The sequence below is a fragment of the Heteronotia binoei genome, chromosome 21 (assembly GCF_032191835.1).
Source record: "Heteronotia binoei isolate CCM8104 ecotype False Entrance Well chromosome 21, APGP_CSIRO_Hbin_v1, whole genome shotgun sequence".
NCBI classification, from domain to species: Eukaryota; Metazoa; Chordata; class Lepidosauria; order Squamata; family Gekkonidae; genus Heteronotia; species Heteronotia binoei.
Genome location: NC_083243.1, coordinates 41125082 through 41147556, shown reverse-complemented (window position 1 = coordinate 41147556; position 22475 = coordinate 41125082). Strand labels below are relative to the sequence as shown.

At 40.5% G+C, this 22475-nt stretch overlaps 1 protein-coding gene across 10 annotated transcripts in view; it reads right to left on the bottom strand.

Moving 5' to 3' along the window:
• EML5 (EMAP like 5) overlaps nt 1-22475 on the bottom strand; it is a 134998-nt gene that overhangs the window by 61326 nt on the left and 51197 nt on the right. For 9 of the 10 annotated variants that reach the window (XR_009556528.1, XR_009556527.1, XM_060261251.1 and 6 more), the window contains exons 7-15: nt 21525-21726; nt 19212-19349; nt 17560-17816; nt 16582-16794; nt 13939-14106; nt 12651-12757; nt 4672-4790; nt 3007-3193; nt 1119-1224 (exon numbers count right to left, since the gene is read on the bottom strand). Coding sequence is in view for 8 of the 10 variants with exons in the window: in XM_060261251.1 (XP_060117234.1) it covers nt 1119-1224; nt 3007-3193; nt 4672-4790; nt 12651-12757; nt 13939-14106; nt 16582-16794; nt 17560-17816; nt 19212-19349; nt 21525-21726 (1497 nt within the window). In the remaining 2 variants the exon portion in view is untranslated. The remainder of the gene's footprint in view (nt 1-1118; nt 1225-3006; nt 3194-4671; nt 4791-12650; nt 12758-13938; nt 14107-16581; nt 16795-17559; nt 17817-19211; nt 19350-21524; nt 21727-22475) is intronic. The other variant, XM_060261249.1, reaches the window with a different exon arrangement.

The window sequence follows — 22475 nt, the reverse complement described above, 5'->3', positions numbered from 1 at the left end:
ATTATTTCAAAAATGCTAAAGTATTGTGTATGTCTCCATATACACCTAGAAATATAGCTCCTGCAGTGAGCTGGGGCATCATTTGTGCTGGGGGGTGGGGGTCAAGGGTGACTTTGGGCAATTGAGCCCAGCACTGTCTGTCACCCAGTCAGTTCTCAAGTAGCTTCCTGTAACCCACCCAGAAGTCAGCCCATCATGGAATGGATGGGGCAAGCAGACCTGCAACTTGCCCCATCCCTAGTATGCAGCTCAGACTGAAAGCAACAGGCTGACGAGGTGCTTGGCATTCAGCAACTCTCTCTCACCAAAGAGAGAATTTCATTTGCACCCATCACTAAAACAAAGGACAAAAATGCAGTCTACACAACATAGGTCCTAGAGATGAGAATATAAACAAAGGAAAGAGAACATACAAAGTAGTTCCAGAGCTATAAAAAGCAAACAACCACAAAAGAGCCATGGACAGCTAAACAAACAATAGTTTTTAAGAAAAAATATTAAAATGGAAACTGAGGAAGTATTATGAGAAGGATCAAGAAAGGATTCCAGCCATAAGGGGCACAGATATTTTAAAGAGTGAAAGATTCTTGAACAAGTAAGGATGATGGAAAACAGAGGAACAAAGATTGTGACAGGGAATACAGCATATAAAGAAACAAGAGATGAGCTGTAAGACAACACAGAGAGCCTTAATAAGGACAAAGAATCCATGCTGAGCACAAAGACAAAAAAGAAATAACAGCAATCATTAACAGCAATAAAATGATTTATTTTATAAGAAAGTATTGCTGAGTAGTACAATTTGAAATCAATAAAGATTAGAGTTTTAAAATGTACTTTTACAACATTCAAGTGAGAAACTGAAGATAGTTAACAGCAGACATAATGGAATAAAAGTAATTTGTAATCATGGTCCTTCAAGACATACATGGGTAAGCATATCAACCTAAGCACATGAGTGTTAGGTCTGAGAAGAGAGATTTTTAGTTTTACTTACACTTAAAATAGATTGCCATGCTTCAATACAATAGTGGTCTGCTCTCAAGAAACAAGGAAACTGCCTCACTTGTAAATATATAAGGACTCTAGTTTCAGAGATGAGAGATAATAATGAATACCTGAAAAGTCAACTGCACAAACACCATATTGGTGATAGCCCTTTAACACGGACAGTGGCTTGATTGTCTCAGTATCCCAAACATGAATTGAGCTTTCCCGACCAACCTTGAATAAAACAAATAGGACAATTATTTCATATCTGATAAAACTGAACAAAATAAAACTGGTAGTACAATAGGAGCAATACTACTAATGTTTTATTATTTCTTCATAGCCTCCTTATCTTAACCATTTTCCCCCTCCTTTCATGGGATTATAACACTCTATTTAACTTTAATATATGAAAAAAGTAAATTCCAGTAGCTCATTGCTATTTTGGTCTTCTGAAGTTCAAGCAGGACTTCTCACCAAAACTGTCATGCAGCTCACAGGGAAGAGTGCCCCCTTTTCTCAGTTTACATTATTAACACTTCTTTTTTAAAAAGAATCATGTAGAGTTCATAGCAGGGGCAGGAGGGAGGTAATGACTGCCTGCACAGAAGACTGTTGATGAGCAACAGTTACAGGTAACTGCAACCCTGTTTTAAGTGAAGTAGAAGTTAAAGAGGGCTTATACCCTCAGTGGGAGAAACTGGAGCAGGATTGCCAACTGTATCATCTGGTCAGACTGCAGATCAGATCCAACCTCTGAGTAGATTTCATCAGAGCTGGAGGTGTGATTTGAAGGAATGTAGGTTGATGAATGCTCTGAGATTAGATCCAAGGAATGCTGCATGGTGTCCAGAACAGTGAGAAGGTGTAAGCAGTTCATATTCTTCATCCTATTAGATACTACATTCTGGTGGTACATAGAATGCATATAAGCTGCCAATGATAAGGGTGCCTTGGAACACAGGAGTACATACGATGTGTTGCTTGAGGGAGAACTGTAGGCATTGGTAGCAGAATTGACCAATGAACAGTAGAAGGTATGGCTGTACATGAAGTTTGGCCTCCAAGAGCTCAATGGTACTGGCCTCAAATGGGGAAATGGAGTAGTGTGGAAAGGTCAGTTTCAAGAGAGCTACTGAGAAAGTCTGCCAACTTTTAATGTAGTGGAAGGAAGAGAAGATTTGACCCAGTGCCTCAACTTAGTGTTGGCCTTCTTAGCCAGAAGTTCCAAGTGATTCCTATGAGCCTAGGAAAGGCTGGGATGACTGCTGGCATTCTGGTTCTAACCTTGGAACTGAGGCCACTGAAGCTTCCCAAGATGTGCAATCCAAGGCAGCAGAGTGCTTAGTGGTAGATGCCTCCAGGGTTTGAAAGGCTCTCTCCCAAAGTATAGCTGTTAGCCAAGAAGCCCCACGGTACTGCAGGCTTTGAAGGTAAACTGCTGGCAGACTGTACAAGCAGCAACAGTATCACCCTCATCAAGACATAGAAGACACAAAGAGTGCTTGTCAGTATGCTTCATCTTACTTCAATGCTTCATCATTGTTTGAACAGTACCTTTTAGGCCATTTAAAATTCTCAACAGGGTAGTTTAGTAAATGTGGAAACAATTTTCCTAGGGTAAGAGGAGGATGAAATGGCAAAAATCTGTCAGAGAAGGAAAGATACAAATAACAAACCTCTCTCTATGGCAGCAAAAGAAGGAGGGGTACTCTCCCACCTATACTGTGTGACTGTTTTGGTCAGAAGTCTCCCTCTCAATTGTAGGTGGGCTAAGCTTCAGAAAGCTTGAAAATCTTCCTTCTGCAAGTAGCTTGCATCTTCACTGTCCCAGCATGGGGACTGTACAAATAAGTCTATGACGAGTCTATTATTTTTTTGCATGTCATACCAAAGTCAAAGCATATGATTCCTTTCAAATGCTTTCACAGATACAGGTGGCACAAATTTATGAGATACAATTTAGTAATGTTTAAGTAATATAAGATATCTTGTTTACCTAACCATCAGTCCTACCTGGCCTGTTGCCACATAGTCCTTTAAAGGATGAATAGCAAGACAGAGAATGTCATCATCATGACCCAAATAAAAGCGTTGTGTGTTCTGCTGTCGATTATATACCACACCCACTGCTGCAACATGGTAAACGATTTCTCCAGTCTGGGTGTAAAATAAATTACTTCTACAGTCATAGCCTCTGTAACTAATAAAATAGTTTGGTGTTAAGACCATATGAGCCATTAAAAAGTAAACTGATCTAAACATTTCAACTTTTAAATTACATAAATCTAAGTAAAATCAAAAGCACCTAAGAATGAATTAAAATATTTCTTGTATGTAAGAAAAACAAAACAAACAGATTGCACTTAAAACTCTTCAAGTGACAATCAGAGAAGAAAATAACTTGCACAGATGGAAGCGATTTAGCGATAAATCCAATTTGTCAGGGCCCTTTAAAAATGTTTCAGTTGAAATACATGGCCTTTATTTTATTTTGCATTTTTCTCTTAACTCCTAAAAAATTATTTCCTACAAATTCATTGCTTACTAGAATATGCCAAGGAACACAATCTGGTAAACTCAGGGATTTAGGCAAATATTTTTGGCATGAAACCTAACATGCACACACATACTCACAGATAAAAACATTTTAAAATGATCAGATATAGTATTTATAAGTCTGTTAACACCCTAACAATATCTTTCTAAAATGAGTTACACTTGTCAGAGTCTATTCACTTCATTGATCTTAGAAGGGTATACTTCTCTTAGGATGGCACTAAGTTAGGTATGAGTATGATCCAGGAAAATGGTGTTTTGGTTGGTTTGATTGCCTAAACTGGTTTGTGGTTCATTTGGTTTGGGAGATGTAAAACAGCCTTCTCATGAGTTAAGAGATGCCAAACTCATTGGGAGTCTTCAGCAGGCTCTCCCTCACCTGCCCTCCAAGTTTTGCGAATGTTGAATATGGAATATCCAACTTGTAGCCCTCAAAGCAGGTGCCTAGCAAAGCTCAGCTTCAGCTCTCAAAACAATCAACTCTTCTCTCTTCATGCTGCAAAGTGAAAGCAGCTGAATCAGCGTCTCCTCCCACAGGGCAGAATGGGAGCTCTGTGATTGACTCCCGGAACTGCCAATCAAGCTATGGACAACTGCTATGGGTGTTTCTAGGGCTCCCCAAAGCCCACCCTCAGCGTTGTCTAGGAATTGATTGAATCAGTGCCAGGCTGTCTGGAAAAACAAACAGCAAAAATGAACCAAACAAACCACCAAGGACTGAACCAGTTCAAAATGAACCATGAACTGGTCTGGTTTGTGCTTGAACTACAGTTCATTTTTTGGTTTGTGCGCATCCCTACACAAAGTCCATAGGGTTGGAGCCAATCAAATTTTCTTTGGAGTAAAAATGAAGAGAAGGTCCCTCCTGACCACTAATAAGCATATGCAAGTGATCAAGGGATGTGTATGGACATCTGTAACACAAAATATAGAAATGAGAAAAATTAGGTGAGGCTGAATTTAAAAGCTGACAGGATACAATCCATTGTTTCTCCACTAAATGCAAATGTCAAGTTGAAAAAAAAATATCATTTTTAGTGAATTCTTATTTATTTAGAAGTCAAATTATGTAAGAAAACTTTTTGTGAAATGTTTTTAGGGGGAAATTCCTTGTTTACATACCCATGAACAAAGTGCAACCTTATACTATTGATTGGAGCCCATTCTCGTCTTTTTGATGCTGCAGTTTTTCGTTTTTCTCTGCATTGCTCTTTAAGCTGAGGTAGATCTTCTTTGTAAACCTTAGCAGAGAATATATATGCTCTTTATAACAGTGTACATATGAACAGAGGTTCACTGACAATTTTCTTATTTCTCTACAAATGCAGTGCAATGTAGTTGTTTATGATAACACTGGACACTAATTGCAATACAATTAATTAGAGTACTAGAAAAAATGCATCCTCTGCTCTATTTATTATAAACGGGGTTGCACTTACCTGTAGCCGTTGTTCAATGAGTGGCCTTCTGTGCAGTCCTATAGAGACTGTGCAGCTGCAGGCCAGCCACTGAAAAAGAGCTAGTGAGCTTTAAAATAAGCTTCTAGAGCCCAAAAGCGCTTTCCTTCCCTTGTGTAATTTTCCTGCCCAATAGTCAGAGGAAGGAGCACTCTTCCCTCTGTTTTCTCCTTCATCACCATAAGGAATTGGATATAGTTATGCAGGCTACAGTGGGAAAAGAGGGAGGGGTGTGTGCCTGCACAGAAGGTCACGTGATGAACAATGGTTATAGATAAGTGCAACCCCATTTTCATCACCATGGCTTCCATGCAATTCCACATGGGAGAATAGCAAGTTTCACTTATCAAGGAGGAGGGTGTGGGCTGCACCAACGAAGTATCAATTTTAACACAGCTTTCCCCACAGCTGCCTCATTCCTGGAGTCAATGTCTATTGAATAGTATCTTATGAAAGCTAAGGGATTTTACCAGATAGCCCCTTTACAGACATCTTCAAGACAGATCTTCAATAAGAAGGCTGAACATGCCTGCGCCTTCATGGAGTGTGCCCACAGATTAAGGGGGCATTCCATCTTTGTCTCAGCATATGCTGTTCTAGTTATGGACACTATAAATCTGGACAGGGTTTGTGCAGAGGCAGCCTTACCCATACTGTGATCCCTAAATCAATGAAATAAACTGCTCTCTTCTATAAATTCTTATGTTCTGTCTAAATAAAAAAGGAGGGCCTTTCTAACATTAAAAGAGTGTAAACTCCTTTCTGCCAAGTTGGTAGAGTTGGGGAAGAAAGTGGGGAGAATTATATTTTGACCCATATGAGTTCTCCTTCTCTCTTAGCTGAGGTTATAGCTACCTGAAAGACCATCTTGTAGGACAGGAATGGCAACTCAGAAGTAGTCATTAGTTCAAATGGTATGGAGAAGTTTTGATAAAACTGAAGAGAGGCTCCACTGAGGAACAGGATGAATAACAAGTGGAAACCAGTTACATTAAACTTATCTTGAAATGCTTATAGCAGCTAAATGAACCTTTAGAGAGGTACAGGATAAATCTGCATCCTTTAGAAACAGAAGATACTGAAAAATCCTATTTAAATAACAAGTGATAGGATCAAGTCCTTGATTACAAGATGAAACACTAAACAGTTTTAATTTATAGTCATGAGACCTCTGGGTGGAGGGTCTACATGAAGCAGAAAGCAATTCTACCACCCTTGCATTCAACCACACTGTCAGTTGTAGGGCACTGGTCCCTGCATGGTGAATGGGTCCTATGTGCAAGACGTCCTCATTTTGAGGGAGAGATATTTAGAGTTCCTTTTGCCAGTTTCTGCAGCAATGTTCATCTGAGCCAATATGGCATTATGATTATGCAAAATGTCCTATCTGCAAGTATTTTCACCACCACCTTTTGAATGAGGCCAAAGGGGGGGAGCATAAAATAGGTGCCCATGCTATCTGAACTGGGAGGCATTCTCTAGTCAGTTGAAGTCTGCTGCTGCCCGGGAGCAGATCTTCAGGCATTTTGCATTGGTTATAGATAGACATAGTTCTATCTCTGGGATTCCCAATTTCTGAAATATTGGAATGAGGTACTCCTCCTTGAGCAACCATTCTTGGGTTATTGAGACCTGTCTGCTCAGGAGTTTGGCTGCAGTATTGCTTTGCCTTGGTATATGAATCACCACCAGATGAACTTTGTGCTGTATGGCCCAACACCAGATTTGTGAAGCCTCTGTGCACAGAGTGATCGATGGATTCTGTGTCCCCTTGTTTATTCATATTAAACTTTGCAGTGGAAATGTTTGTGGGTAGCAGTACCTTCTGATCTTCCACCAGATCTGAAAAAGGAGTCAAAGATCTTCTGATCACCCTTAATTCTAAAACATTAATGTGCAGCCTAGATTCATATGAAGATCAATGGCCACTGGCCATGTGGACTCCACAATGTGCCGCCCAGCCTGTGAGGGAAGCATCTGTAAATATTTGTAAATCATGTGATTACAATTCCAATGGAATACCCTGGAGAAAGAGAGAGAAAGGCTCTTGATATTCGACTGAGGTACAGAAAACCGCTTCCATTGTGGATCTGAGCCTTGTTGGAATTGAAGGATAAACCAATTCTGCAGAGGCCTCATAAAGAATCTCACATGTCATGTGACAGCTGTCATATGCCATGGATCCCAATAACTTCTGATCTGCCTGGCTGATTGGAATCTGCAGAGGCCTCATAAAGAATCTCACATGTCATGTGACAGCTGTCATATGCCATGGATCCCAATAACTTCTGATCTGCCTGGCTGATTGGAATCTGCAAGCTAAAAACTTCAGGGACAGTGATTGTATTTTCTTCACTCTGAATAATGGTAGATAAGTTTTTCCTTCAAGGGAGATTATATTAGCCCCATAAACTCTAGGGACAGAGCTGGAGGGGAAATGTGACTTCTGTTCATTAATAATCAACCCCAGCTCATTAAGGATCTTAAGATTCTATTGTAATAGACTCTAAGAATCAGCCACAAACAGCAGGTCATCTATTTATTTATTTAGTATATTTCTAGTTATCTAGGTGTTGGTATATTATACATTCCTGAATTCTCAGGTAATATATGATCACTGACATGCACTTGGTAAAGACCCTTCATACAGTCTCTAGGCCAAATGTTTCTGTGTTGTACTCATACACAGTATTGTCATAGGTGAAATGCAGAAATTTTCTGCAGACCTTATGGATGCTTATGTGGAAATATGCATCCCTTAAATCAAGGTTGGCAAACCAAAGTCCTGGGGACAGTAATGGAAGGATTTCCTGTAAGGACAGCATCCTAAATTCTGCAACAATCAAAAATGTATTCAGAGTTCTGAGGTCCAGAATGGGCCTTTGTCCACTTTTTTTTGCTAATTGCAAACATTTTGAGTAGAAACCTGACAGATCCTATGAAGGAGGCACCTTTGTGATTGCCCCTTTTCTTAGTTAATGAACTGACTTCTTGAATTCAGAATTCTGAGCATTGTGTGCCCATCATAGGAGGGGGTGGCAAGGAGGCAGAGACTTCTTTATTATCTTTATAACCCACTTATCAGATGCAATATGTAACCAACAATCAGAAAACTTGGACAACCTATCCCAGAACATATAATTCCCTTCTAGTCAGGGCATAGTAGAACCTCTCTGTTGCAGATCTCTAGGGGATTGAGGGGGTTGCTTATTTCTCCCTTTACTGGTCTTTCTATCTTGGTGTTGACTGTACTGAGGCTTAGTAGTCTGACTGTTGTAAGTAGGGTTTTGAAATCTATAGTCAGAATATCTAAAAGGCTATTGTAATTAGGCTGTTGGAAATTCTTCTGCCAAAACCTATGTTTGAATTGTTGGACAGTATGGGGTGTAATCTCCAATGACATCACAGTAATTCTATATTTCTAATTCATTCCAGGATTTCATCTATTTGTTCACTAAACAATTCCTTCCCCTCAAAGGGGAAGTCCTCCATCTTAGCCCAAGTATAAGGTGGGAGAGCTGAAGATCTTAACCAGGAATGTCTCCTTAACACTACACCTGACCCATCAGTCTGCTATGGCAATTCACTCCATGGCAGGCCATACACAGTTGCTGTTTGCCAAGTTTTTGGTCATCAAGAATTAGAGCCTGTGCCAATGTGTCTTGTCATCATGCACTAACTCAATAAATTGCAACATTTGGTCTCAAATAAGCATCTGGTATCTGCACATTATGGCAGAAAAATGGCCCCAGAGGAATTTATCTTTCTCCTTAAGAAGTCCAATTTGTAGCCTCCCTTATCATTGAAGAGGATTGGGACTCAGACCTCCCTCTCGCTGGGAATACTTCTGAAACCATTGAGTTAGCTTTGGGGTGCTGAAAGAAGCATTTACATGTGCCTCTTTAACTCTATACAAGTTCTCTAGCTTTCTTGAGTAAACTCTACGTGGAAGCTGGTTTACTCCAAGCAGACATGGCAGCATCTTGCAGGCCCTGGATAAATAGTAAAGCCACTGGGCCAGATTCCAGGCTGCAAAGTAGTTCCATTCATTATAAGGTCAGATGATTTTGGCTCAGACAACAGATATTCAAGGTAGAGGGCTTTTGCCATGTGTCGCACCCTGGAGCCCCTCCCGGTCTCCCGGTGCAGCCGTCGTCCCTCTATCCCGGGCGGCCCCCCTCAGGTACTTTGTGGGTGTTCCCCAGAGGTCTCAGAAACAGGGGTGGGAGCCAGGTTACTTCACTAAGGGCCCCCGTTCCCCTTCTCGCTGTGCAGCAGCTCCTGTCCCTCTCTCTCTGGAGGCAGCCTCAATAAGCACCGGCCAGCTTCCTCCCCGACCTCCTGCCTCCCTCCCTTTTATCCTCCCGTCCCAGTCCTTCCCCCCTCCTGGGTTCCACCCCTCCCTGGCTCCACCCCCCTTCAAAGCCCCGGACGCCCGGGAGAGGCATGCTGGGGCTTGGCTGCCTGGGCGTGCCTCAGGCGTCCTGGGCCTCTGCAGCGTGCTGGGGTGCGGCGTCTCTCCCCACCACGGGTCAGGCGGCTCTCCTCCTCTTTGCCCGGCACTGGGCTTGGCTTCTCCCTCCTGCTCCCCGACGTCTCGCTCTGGCCACGCTCCTCGGACCCAGAGGCGAGCACGTCGGCTGGGGGGCGTTGCTCGGGCCGCCGCCAGGGCTCCGTCGGCCCAGGTGAGCAGCAGGGCTGCCGTGGGGGCTTGGGGAGTTGTGGGAAGCTCTCGGGGCGGCGACGGGGGGGGGGGAACGGCTGGCAAGCGTATGGGAGTCCCCCTCGCGCAGTCCTCGCCCGGGCCGGGCAGGACACTATGTTAATAGTCTGCTGAGTACAGCTTCAGATCCTCTCTGGGAGAGGTGGCAGATGGCTCAGCAACCCTGTTATCCGGTGAGGGTAGAGAAGTGCTCTCAGACTCTGGGTCTGATGTTCTGTCAAAGCCTTATTCTCAGTCAGAAGACTGAGAACACATATCAGTCTTTGAGGCATGAGTCTGTTGTGTCTCCTGGAAGAATGGAGATTTGGACCCCAAATTGGGAACTGATGTTGGTCTCAACCTCCCCAATTAGCTGGGAGCATCATATGTACTAGTATGTAAGGGTCCCAAAGAACAGTTTCCAACATCCCTTTCCATTTGACATTGTGACTCTTGAACTGGAGGTTGAATGGGTTGTATTTCAAAAATCTCCTGACAGGTCATCTTCAAGGCATGGTGGTGCCTTGAAGATGATGGTGCAGTCAGCTTCAGGGAGCAACTGACCCTGATCCATATTGATAGCCAATGTTGAGGAGACATCATTGCTGGATTATCTGATGCCTGGACTTGGTTCCAACACTTCTCTCAATGCCAAAGATTGGCAGGGAGAGATCTGTCGGCACCAAGGTGACTTGGACACTCAACCGCTGTCCATGGAGGGATGTTGACATTGAGGAGAGTCCCCATAGGTAGGTGAGTTAGAGTGCTTCAGAGACACTCTGACTGAGTGCTTCAATTTTTTTATTTTTTTGTGGGAGGCTCAGAGGCCGATCACTGTGTGGCCAATCTTTCTGGTGGCTCCAATACATGATTGGTACAGAACTCACAGATGGAGCCCATACTCTCTTCTCAAGACTATCTCAGTTTTTAGTAGACAGTTCTAAAGCACTAACACTCATTCCCACGACACCACTTTAAAACGCACTGCCCTTCCTTCTCTCACATTGTTAAGAGACCACAAGCTAGGCATGAGGAGGTGTTATGTCCCTTGCCCAAACATAATAAACAAGCTTGATGTTCGATATTTTGTGCCATCTTGGCACCACAATTCTGGCACTTCTTTAAAAGAGCCATCTCTCCAAAAATCTTAGATAAGATATCTTCAGTAACACCAAAGGATGTCATTATTTTGTCAGGTCACAAATGGCAGCAAGAAGAGAACTGAGTAAAGAGTGCTCTCCCTCCAGGTTGTGTGACCACTGGGCAGGAAAATTCCACAAGAAGGGAGGGCGAGCACTCTTTGGCTCTGGAAACTTCTTTTAAAGCTTGCTAGCTCCTTTCCCGTGGCTGTGCAGTTCCCATGTGAGACTGCATAGAGACCACAATGATGAACTCAGTACTAGGGCAAATTTTCCACTGACTTCAGAAGTTTTTACATCAGAAAGGCTGAAAAAAATCTGCAAAGAAGATATGACAGCAGAGGCATGTTCGATAGTTATGGCTACAATCTTAAGAACACTTTCCTAGAAGTAAGCCCCCTGAGTAAAAAGGGAATTGCTTCTGAGAAGATCTGATTAAGATTGCTCCCTGTGTAGCACTGTGGTAATGGATCTGTATTCTGGTACCTGGACAGACAGCCAAACCCCAATATGTCCTTGGGAATCAAGCTACTGCATAACAAGGAACTCTGCATGAACCTCCACTGCAACAAACTGCAATAGGTCAAGCTGCTGCAACAGCTTCTAGAATTAAGAAAAGTATTGGCACCGAACATGAAGAAAAGTACCCAGGCACAGTAAAAAAAAAAAAGTGTGAAAGAAAATAATTAATAAAAAGTTATCAAAAACGGTTCCTGATAGATTCATCCACCTTCACAGGAATCTATAAAAATACACAACATATAACATTCAATGAACCTTGCAGAAAAGGCTAAAAATAATAAAATGCCACACTGAAAAGAAAAAAAAAAAGGAGCAACAAAGCTAACTCCCAGCATCATTTGAATTGAATACGATTTTGAAACTGTTTCTATAGAACTCAGAATTACTACAGGACACTGGACTAGATGGACCACTGGTCTGATCCATCAGGACCCTTCTGATGTTCTTATGAAGGCCTCAGTCTCTCTACCCTGTTGTTGGCCCTCCATAGGAACTGGCTGGCCACTGTGTGAGACAGGATGCTGGACTAGATGGACCCCTGGTCTGATCCAGCAGGGCCCTTCTGATGTTCTACTACTGGGAATGCTCAAACACCTGCTAGTTCATCTCATGTCCTGTTCACCAGTTGCAAATATGAACGCGATTTTTCAAGACTATTTGTCTGTCAATCTGGCCATTGGGCAAGTTGATTCACCCTGTTCCTTCAGAACAGTACAACTAGTTGTTCAAACATGCAGGTTTTCAAATGCCCAAATTGTTCTATCATCCCTCAACCATGCCACACTGCTGCTCCACCCAGCAGATAATTATTTAAACAGACAGTTAAATCAGTTTAAAAATTTTAAATCCTCTTGTTTGGTGTTCATCTAGTAGTTCTTAGCAACCTTAATGGCTGCTGATCTGTTTGGACAGACAGCATTTTTGCATATGCACAATTTTGAAAAAAACCTGGTACAAAAGTCTTCAGCAGGCATTTGAGTCTTTCAGTGCTGAACTGAACAGACCCATGACCAGCTCATGTGTCATCACAGCCAAACAAAGTAAGTTCATAAGGGTTAAATGAACATGAGGAACTGTATTCAATATTTTTAACTGAATATTATTCTTCACGTCTCTCTTACAACTGCTCCTAGATAGACAGGACACATCTGTTGTAACCGCTCTGACCACTTTGCCTTGCCACTGCTTGTAGACCTTTATGGACTGTGCAATATCCAATCTCTAGACTATGCGGGGCTTGCTAAATTGGAGGCAGGATCACAGTGTTTCATTAAAACATACCTGTCGACGATATGTGATCTGAGTCTCTTGCTCAATTTCAGAGTCCAGCTCTGGAACATCAGACTGATCAGAATCTGACTCCTCACTATTAGAATCAACCAGGCTTTCTGTGTCACAAAATAAACCAAACAGATAATGAAACTACTATTAACATCAATGTAATTTGAAAAACACTCTACTAAACATAACAAGTAATTATAAATTTAAAAGTAATGAGAACTGTCATAAATTAAAACTATTCATAAAGCAGTTATGAGAACCAACATCAAAAACAAAAGTCAGTTTTACCTTTCATGATACTTCATGAGTTTTTAAATTTATTCTCTTCACTCCCAAGGCCACAGTCACACACTGTGAGAAACCATGGGCTTGTATGTGATGTTTCTGTGCTTCCTCCCTCCTTTTGAGGAAGAAACAAACTCCATTTGGTTTAGGGCATCAAGATAAAAGTGAAGCTTGACTGAAGGCTTCCCAACCCAGGAAGGCTTCAGCTGTGCATACAGAAGGGAACATACATGTAGTTTTGCTCACTGAATAAAATGGTACTATATTCTAAGAATACCTCTTTAGGATTAGTAAATGACCATCTTTAATCTGTCCACCTTAAAATTCACTTGAGAAGGCAGGTAGTTGAATCAGAACGGGTTATGGATATTTGAATTTTCTGTGTAAGCTGTCATAACGTTTTATAAAAAGCCATTTGAAATGTGATTGTTTTAACCCAATCTACTATATTCACTATGGGAAAAAATCACACAAAATTTATATCTCAAAGTAGGGCACCATGAGCAGACTTCTGATGGTAAAATAATGTATATTTCCTGTGTTTGGTCAGTCAGTCATATTTATTGGCATGTGCAAATACTATAAATAATGGTTTAACAAGGAGGGGTAAAAAGCCAATATAATCAAGATAAAAATCATACTACAAAAGTATTTCCCGTGTTGAGCACAAAGCAGTACTACAGAGAGGACTGCTGATTCCTGTGTGAAAAAAGATTTTTCTAGTAGCTATGGAGGGTTTTTTGTTTGTTTGTTTGTGATCAAGGTTGAATTCCAAGTACTTCAGATGTCTGCACCCATGACACTGAAGAAAGTAAGAAATCAGGTGGTCAGACAGAAGAGTAAGGATAAAGAGGACAGTATAAAACAGTCTGCAAGGGGGAAAATCAAGACAGGAATAACACAACTGTGTGCCTTGTAAAGCATTAAAGGAAAGTACACTCCATGATATAGAAACCTTGAATAACCCTTAACCTCCTTCCCACTCATCAGCTATTTCTCTCACCTTGTGGTGCTATGTGAAGAGCATCCTTCAGCTTTCTTTCAGGAACAAATTTCCACTGAAAAACAGAATGATCTGCTCCACCAATAGAAATAACCCATTGATAATCATGTGACCATCGGACATTTGTCACATGTGCTGAATGACCAAGATATTTTTTAAACTTTGCTCCTGCAAAAAAAAAAGAGTTTCATGTTTCAAATGATATTTTATTTATTTACTTAAAATATTTCTATGTGCATATATATATGGCTTTCTTGAACAGGAATGCAGTTCCGGCTGGTTTGGCATCAGGGGGTGTAGCCTAGTATGCAAATGAGTTCCTGCTGGGTTTTTTTTCTACAAGCCCTGTGTGAAACAATGATGGTGTCATGGGGTGTGGCCTAATATGTAAATGAGTTCCTGCTGGGCTGTGTATTCAATAAAACATATAAACATAATACCAAAACCAGGGAGGAGGGCCAGTAACAGTTATTGAGGGTGCCAGACAAATCTTCATATGCTGGAAGAAGACAACAATAGATGGAGACAGACAAATCTTGAAAACAGTATTTTAAAAGGGTGCATTATACCAGGGGTGTCAAATATGTGGCCCATGGAAGGGATCTGGCTGGCAGAGGGCTCGAATCCATCCCATGAACAATTTCCTTCTCCTGCTTCCTTTTCCAGGGCTGCTGCTGCAGCCACACCGTAGCTTGCTTTCCCCCCAGCATCTCTTTGCTTCCTGTTTCTGCCTCTTGCCTCCTTCCCTCCCCTTTCCCTCACACACACATATGGCTTCTGCCTCCTTTTCTGGGGCTACTCCTTTTTTGGGGAGGAAGGTAGGGGAAGGAAAGAGAGAGAAAACAAGTTGGAGTCCCATGGCAGCATTAAGGTCAACAACATTTATTCCAGGTATAATCTTTTGTGTGCAAGTGCACTTTTTCAAAGGGAGGGAGGAAAAGTGGGTGGATGGATTTTTCTGACAAGCACAAATCTACACTGAGGAAATTATTTTGACTTATTCTGAACAGTTGGGTTTTTTTAAAAAAGACTGGACTTCTCTGTTCCTATCTGGATTAGGAATTAGAAGACTTGGGTTGGTCTTTATAATTTGGAAAGTGGAGTGATTTCAGATGATACTAGTACACATTGGCAATGACACATGAAAACTTGTTCTCAGTTCAGTCCAGGAAGACGCATTGCCTTGGGCTTCATTATCAATTGCAATTTAGCAGCCTCTGCTTCTAATCCCCCTTTGAAACTCCTTTGTAAGAACAGTGCTAGACTTAGGGCAACTGAATGTTGTGGTTTCTAATGTCAGACTTATGTCCATTTATTCTTTGCGTCCTCCTGGACTGAATCTTCCTGGATGGAATTGAGACCTAAGTTTCCTGTCTCAACACCAATGCTGGTATTTCCTGCATTGTACAGGGGGTTGGACTAGATGACCCTGGAAGTCCCTTCCAACTCTATGATTCTACTACCCCTCTGCACACCTAATCCAATCAGGTTTGCTATTGTCATCCACCTGCTAAAGCCATTTGACATCTGAAATCATCTTTATAAAGTTTATATCTCAGGTGTCTTGCGTTACATTTTATGGCACACATGGCACAGCCCAACAAAGTGACCTTTATGTCAGATCCAGCCCTCATAATAAATGAGTTCGGTACCTCTGCATTATACAGTTGTTTTAATGTATACAAACACCTCTAGGGGCAAGTTTCTGCTTTGCATATTTTGGCCCTGCAGGGCTCCTGTATGGAAGTGAGTGGCTGAGCAAACTGACTGAGACGCTGATTGAAAGAAGATCCAGCCAGAGAGATAATGGGGCAGAGTCCGAAATAAAGCATTTTTCTTAAATAAAAGCAAAGTTGAAATGTCCTGTTGTTCACAATACTACAACAGTATGTTGCATAATATCTTCTATATCAATTTAGTCAGCCGGAACTTTATTTTGCTACTTTGCAAGATTACTACTAGGAGCTAAGAGCAATCCTAAAAAATTCTACTCAGAAGTAAGTCCCATTTTATTCAATGAGGCTTACTCCTAGAAAAGTGCTTTTAGGACTGCAGCCTAAACTAACCAAAAAACATTTGCTTGAATCTCAAACATTTGTTCATTTATTATTTTCCAGGAAGAGATTTCAATCCAGCAAGAAATCTGGGTTCTTGCACAACCTTATCCACCCCTCCACAACTCCCTTACTGAACAACAACAAAAAGTATTTAGATCCACTACACTATGCTAATTTGAACATGGGATTTCCTTGATCCTGCAATATGTCTTACCTGAAACACAAACCAGGATTATTAATACTAAAATTCATTAGTATTTAGTTTACGTAATAAGATTCCATTATTTAAGTAAATAATATCATCTAAGAATTATGCAATTCATTTCATGTAATTAGGGATACTTTCTGCTTGTGCTTCTGACAGAGCAACTCTGAAAGACATATGGCAAGCTGATCATACAGGAACACGCAGTTTAAAGGGGGAAGGAAATGAAACATTCTACTGGACATGGCCCAGTATTTAGACATATTTAAACTAGCTCTAAACCCATTAAAACATTTTCCAGCTTTAAAAAAAAAATTCCCAGATTCCCATACATGTAAGACTCATTATTAATTAAATTCTATGTTCAAACAGAAAAATTACCTTTTCTTAAACAAGGATACCGAAACAGTTTTACTATTCCATAGTCATCAGCAGTAACTAAAACTTGGCCCATAAAATTTGCATCTACAGAATTGATATCATTGATATCTGAATATTTAGGCCATATTCCATTAACTTCAAGGCCTGAAATTGAGGTCCATGAAGCCCACTGGATACCTTTTAGTTCTTCTTTATTTGCCACTTCTTTTCCACCTAATCATAAAAGACAGTTTTAATTCTTTGTGTCATCTATTAAGGCAATGACGATATTCATTATTTTAACTGTTTGACAAAAAATGTACAAATAAAAATAAGCCTCCCATTTCTTCAGGTGTTTTCATTCAACATTGTTACAGAGATTTTTAGATTTTATTACTGTCAGTTTGTTTTTATAGTTTATATGCATAAAGTATCTGTAATTCCTGTTTGGATGGTAACAACAAATAGAAAATAAAATCAATGAATAAATAAACAAATTATTGGGATGGAAAACAGTTTGTAATTTATATTCATGACCTGAAGAAAAAGGTGGATGAACTTAGTAGATAATATGAGAACTAAAGGAAATGTAATAAACATGGTGGAGGAGGGGTAGCACATATGAATATAATGTAGTAGTTAGTCTAACATGTCACAATATTTTTTACATTGACCTTTTGGAAGATACCACTGCCCTACCCCAATATCCAGTGGGATACTGAAAGCGCAGAAATTTGTAATATTTATGTATTATAGTCAGTTTCAGCATTGTTTCTTTTTCATGCACTAAAGCTAAGTTGTCATGCTCAGATAGGAAAACAGTTGAACTGCAGATCTATTTTTACAGAGGAGGATAACAGGGTGCCAAGCCTACTGGGGACTGGTTTGGAGAGGAAATACTGGCCATAACCACTATAACAAGAATATGCTGCTATAAAAGCATATGGTAACCTAAACATCAAGATTTTTGCCTATATTCACACATAAGTAAAACCTCACCAGGCATCCTGTAAAATAGCCTTTTCCCACTGCCATCATTGGTCTGCAAATATTTACTGTCCAATGACCAGTCCATATGAGTGATGAAACTTGTGGATCCAGCACACTCTCCAACCTTTTTGTACCGCTGAACAACACCATAAATATCAACAGAGCTGTCATTGGAGCCAACTGCAAGGAAATTTCCATCAGGTGAATATTTTAATTCATGTATAGCTTCTTTCCTATCTTTAATATGAACAACCTCTGTCATATCTCTGCAACACAGAAAAAGAAAAATATCAGATGGTTAAGACTATATGTAAAGATGTTTAATTTCACTGTGTATTGCACCTAGCTCTCTACCATTCCCCAAGTTCACACATGCAGGCCTTGTACTTCCATCAAGAAGACACTTCTACAATGACAGAAGACAACTGCCAGTTTCAAGTTGAGGCACCTACAGGTTAATAAGAAAATCCTCATCCGTGTGCACTTACCTGTCTGGGGAACCAAAATAAAGCAGGGAGTTTTTCAAACTGCAAAATAAAATTTGATCTTGTTGATGCCCTAGCAGCAGAAATTTTATTTCCTCACCTTTCCCTTTCCCTAATTGTGGGAGTCAAGGGACCCTCACTGGCAAAAAGCCCCATGGATTTGAGGAAAGTGCATTCAAGAGGGGAATCAGGAGAGACTATCCCTCTATTTTCTTATTTTCCAACAGCAGACCACTTGAAGGATCCAGCCATTGCTTGTGAACAGGGCACAAAGATACGGGGGTGGGGGGGAACGAGTACACTTTACTAGGCTGGGCATGGTGTTGAGATGACTGATGCAGGATGCAAACTCATTACCATGATATGCTCTCTTTGGGAGCAATCCTAAATTGGTTTACTTGGAAGTAAATCTCACTTTATTAAATAAGTCTTACTTCCAGGAAAATGTCCTTAGGCCTGTAGCCTTAATATCATTTCAAAAAGAAAAGTTTTTCTTTGATGACATATGAAATTGCACATAGGGACCAGGATCATGTATGGTTTGGGGGGGGGGGGGGGAATGTGTTACAAATTTATAGTGGGTCAATTTGTAGGGGGCTTGGCGCAGAGTGTTAAAGCTGCAGTATTGCAGTCCTAAGCTCTGCTCACGACCTGAGTTCGATCCCCTGTGGAACCTGGATTTTCAGGTAGCCGGCTCGAGGTTGACTCAGCCTTCCATCCTTCTGAGGTCAGTAAAATGAGTACCTAGCTTGCTGGGGGGAAAGCGTAGATGACTGGGGAAGGCAATGGCAAACAACCCCATAAAAAGTCTGCCGTGAAAACGTTGTGAAAGCAACGTCACCCCAGAGTCGGAAATGACTGGTGCTTGCACAGGGGACCTTTCCTTTTCCTGGGTTCCCTTTGTGCAAAATTCTCCCAACTACCAGCTGTATGCAGCACTAGTGTTGTGTACCATACAAGCACATTACAGGATTCTAAATGGAAGGATGGATCTCATAGTGATGCCACACAGCAATGCCAGGTAGAAGGCAGACCTTTGCCTATGAAAATCAACTTTTTACCAGAATGGTATTATACTTTTTTGACTGCAGTGTATCAATGTGACATAACTAGTCTGAAATAATTAATTGGTTTTGTGTTTATTTTTGTTTAATAGTCTCTAATTTATAAACATACCTAACTCGAAGTACTGTGAAAGAACCATCTTTCATTCCAAGTGCAAGATGAATTCCATCAGTACTAACAGCTGCACAACGAATTGGTTCTTCCATATTGCACCGTGCAATCAGTGCATGGTCTATAAGGCTCCATATTCTACAAGAAAAGTATTCAGCATAAACATTGCAAAGAAATATTATTATCTGTATAATAATCTTTCAAAATTTCATAATGAAGCCTATGTCTTATTTTCATGAGTTTCCTGTGTCCAGGACTGGATTAATACCCAGGGTCAATGTCCCCCAAACATTATACAATATCAGTGGCTGCACAGCAAATTGCCCTGTTAGGCTGCTCCTTAATTTTTGTCAAGATCACAATAAGATGATTCGTTATTTCATTTTATATAGAAATCAAATGACCATTTCACTAGCTGTGACACAACCTTTAATGTAGATTCAGATCACCACAAAAAGCAGAGATGATCTGGGGTAGAATGGCTGCATTTCTGTATAGAATCTGAATAGACGTAGTGGGAATCGTGAGCTAGAAAACTTCAGTGATATGATCAAGTGCTCCAATCATATAAATTACACACACAAATTTATGACCAACTCCTTTCAATGTATTTATAACTGGCATGGATGTGTCAGGATCAACAATTACTACTTTAAATGAAGTGACAGACTACATAGTCCACATATTCCTTATTTCTCAACATACTGATTGTCAATACATGAAAAGTGCTGCACATTTTTATTGTAAAGAGCAAATTTTTGCAAAAGCTGTCTTGTCTTTCAACATGACTTTTGTCCCTCCAGAAATGGCAATTTTCACATCAAAATTTGAATGCCATGAACATTCTGCACAGTCTTATTAGTATACTTCTGTGATGTAGTAAGAATTAGTATCAAACAGAAGTGAGTCAACAAATTCCAATTTTAAAAAGTTATTCACCATAATGAAAGCACAATAAGATGCAAATAAGAACAAATATTTTGCTTACCTGCAACTGCTCTTCTTCAAGCGGTCATCTGTGCATTCACGATGGGCTTTGCACCAGTGAAAGTTCTAGAGCTTGTTTTAAGGTATGAGATTCCTTCCCTTCAGAGGCACAGTCTTGATTGTGCATGCCCAAGGGAGAGAAGGTTCCTTGTCCAGCTCAGTTCCTCTCCAAAAGATACCACAGCCATTGCAGGGAAGGTAGGTGGATCATTGAATGACCACCGAAGGGAAACTGAGCAGGAAAATAAAATACCTTCACCTTGGGCATCTTCAGTCCAGATTTCTTTCTCTGAAGGGAAAGGATTTTCATACCTATGCTTTAGTGTTAGAAATTTCTGAAACTACGCAGGCACAAAGCCTATCAGTGTGATGAACAGAGATTACACAATAAGTAACCGAGAACTGTTATCCTACCAGAGCACAAGAAGAAACCAGGGGAGCTATTCAGGCTACAGTAATACTAATGATATCCAGAGGTTTAACATAACACATGCAGAAGTGCTTTCTTGATTTAAATATATCTGTACGAGCTGGATCACATACTTAATTTTGAATTTTAAAAGGTAAATTGGAAAATTTTAATTTAAAAATCCAGTTTACCTGAAAATTAGATCACTTTTTAAAAAGAAAATATAATACACATCTATCATACTTTTATTCCACCTTTCTTTCAAAAAGATCAGGGAGGGGGATGTAAATAATGTTCTCCTTTCCTCTGTTTTACAGAAGGAATAGTACCAAATTCCACAGCCACCTTCCCTACTACTTCCAAATAAGGGTTGCCAGGTCTTACCTGGCTACTAGCTGGGGATTCCAGTCCTCCTTCAGGGAGTCTTCAGCACACAAAGTGGCATCATCATAGAAGTGGTGTCATCACACCAGGCACATCACATGGGAGGCGCTCTATCATTTTGGAAAAAACTCTATGGTCATCATAGTTTTTACCCAAATGCTAGAGCATCTCGCTCGTGATGTGCCTGGCACAATGACATAATATCTGGGTGATGTCATCATGCTGGAGGGGGTAAATTATTTTAAATAAATAAATAAAATTATATCAAAACTTCAGGAGTGAGGCTCCCCCACCAACCAGCTCTGTGGCAGCAGATTGGAGGCCCCAAAAGTGGAAGAACCCCTGCCCCCATCGAGGGTATGGGAATCCTATTCCAAATCCCTTGTCTTATTCCTATTCAGTGTAATTTTGATGCTATTGAAATATTTTTTGTGAACTGCCTTTTCAGTAGAATGTTTTAAATAAATAAATAAAATTATATCAAAACTGGGAGTGCATACATAAGAAACCATAAAAGTCACCAATGAGCTAACCTGACTGATCGATCATCACTTCCAGTCATGGCCAGTGGTTTTGTAGGATGAACTGCCAGGGCCCAAAGCTCTCCTTCACAGTGCCCTTGCATGATAAGAAAAGGCTTATTGCGTTCATGCACCACAATTTCGAAAATTTCACTGTCTTGTGTTCCAACTAGAATGTGATCTCCTCGCCAGCAAACACTTCTCACAGATAGGCCTGCAACAAGTAAATGAACTACTATGTTTAATGCACAAAACATTCATATGGTATCCTCTCTCTTCCTGAGTATTTTAAAAGTCTGCAGAGGTCCTGCTGTGGGTACCACTTTTGCAAGACTGGTATCCACTTAGTTTTTTCAGTGGAATGAATGCCTTTGTTGTAGAATGAAGGCTAATTGCTGTGGAATTCTTTTCCTAAGGAAGTACATTTGGCCTTATTGGTTGACTCTTGTAGGAAGCTGACAGAAATATTTTACTAGGTATTTAAGACATATTTTAAGGTTAAAGATATTTAGGTTGCTTATTTGATTGTTTGTTTTGTTTGATTTTATTATTTGATTTGTAATTTGTATGTTTTTAGACTACAGACCAGTTTGAGAATTGACTTTGAAAGGCAGTATGCAAAAGTAATCCTACAAATATACATAATAAACAATTACTGTGAAACAGTTCAAGTTTTTATACAGCATATTCCCAAAGAAGATATAAGAAAATTAACAAAGTAAGTAAGGCTACTATCATGCATATTTAGGAGTAAGCCTCAATTAATTCTCAGGTGTATGATCATTACAAAAGATCACATAAAATTATTTCTATGCAACTTCTTTGCATCGCCTGTAACTAAAATGGCCTGGCTATAGAGGGCACTAGAAGGCCCTTATTCCATCCCCACCAAAACTATGTACATTATCCTGCAGCCTCTAGGAAAAACATAGGATCTTTCCCCTTGGAACACTGTGCACCCTG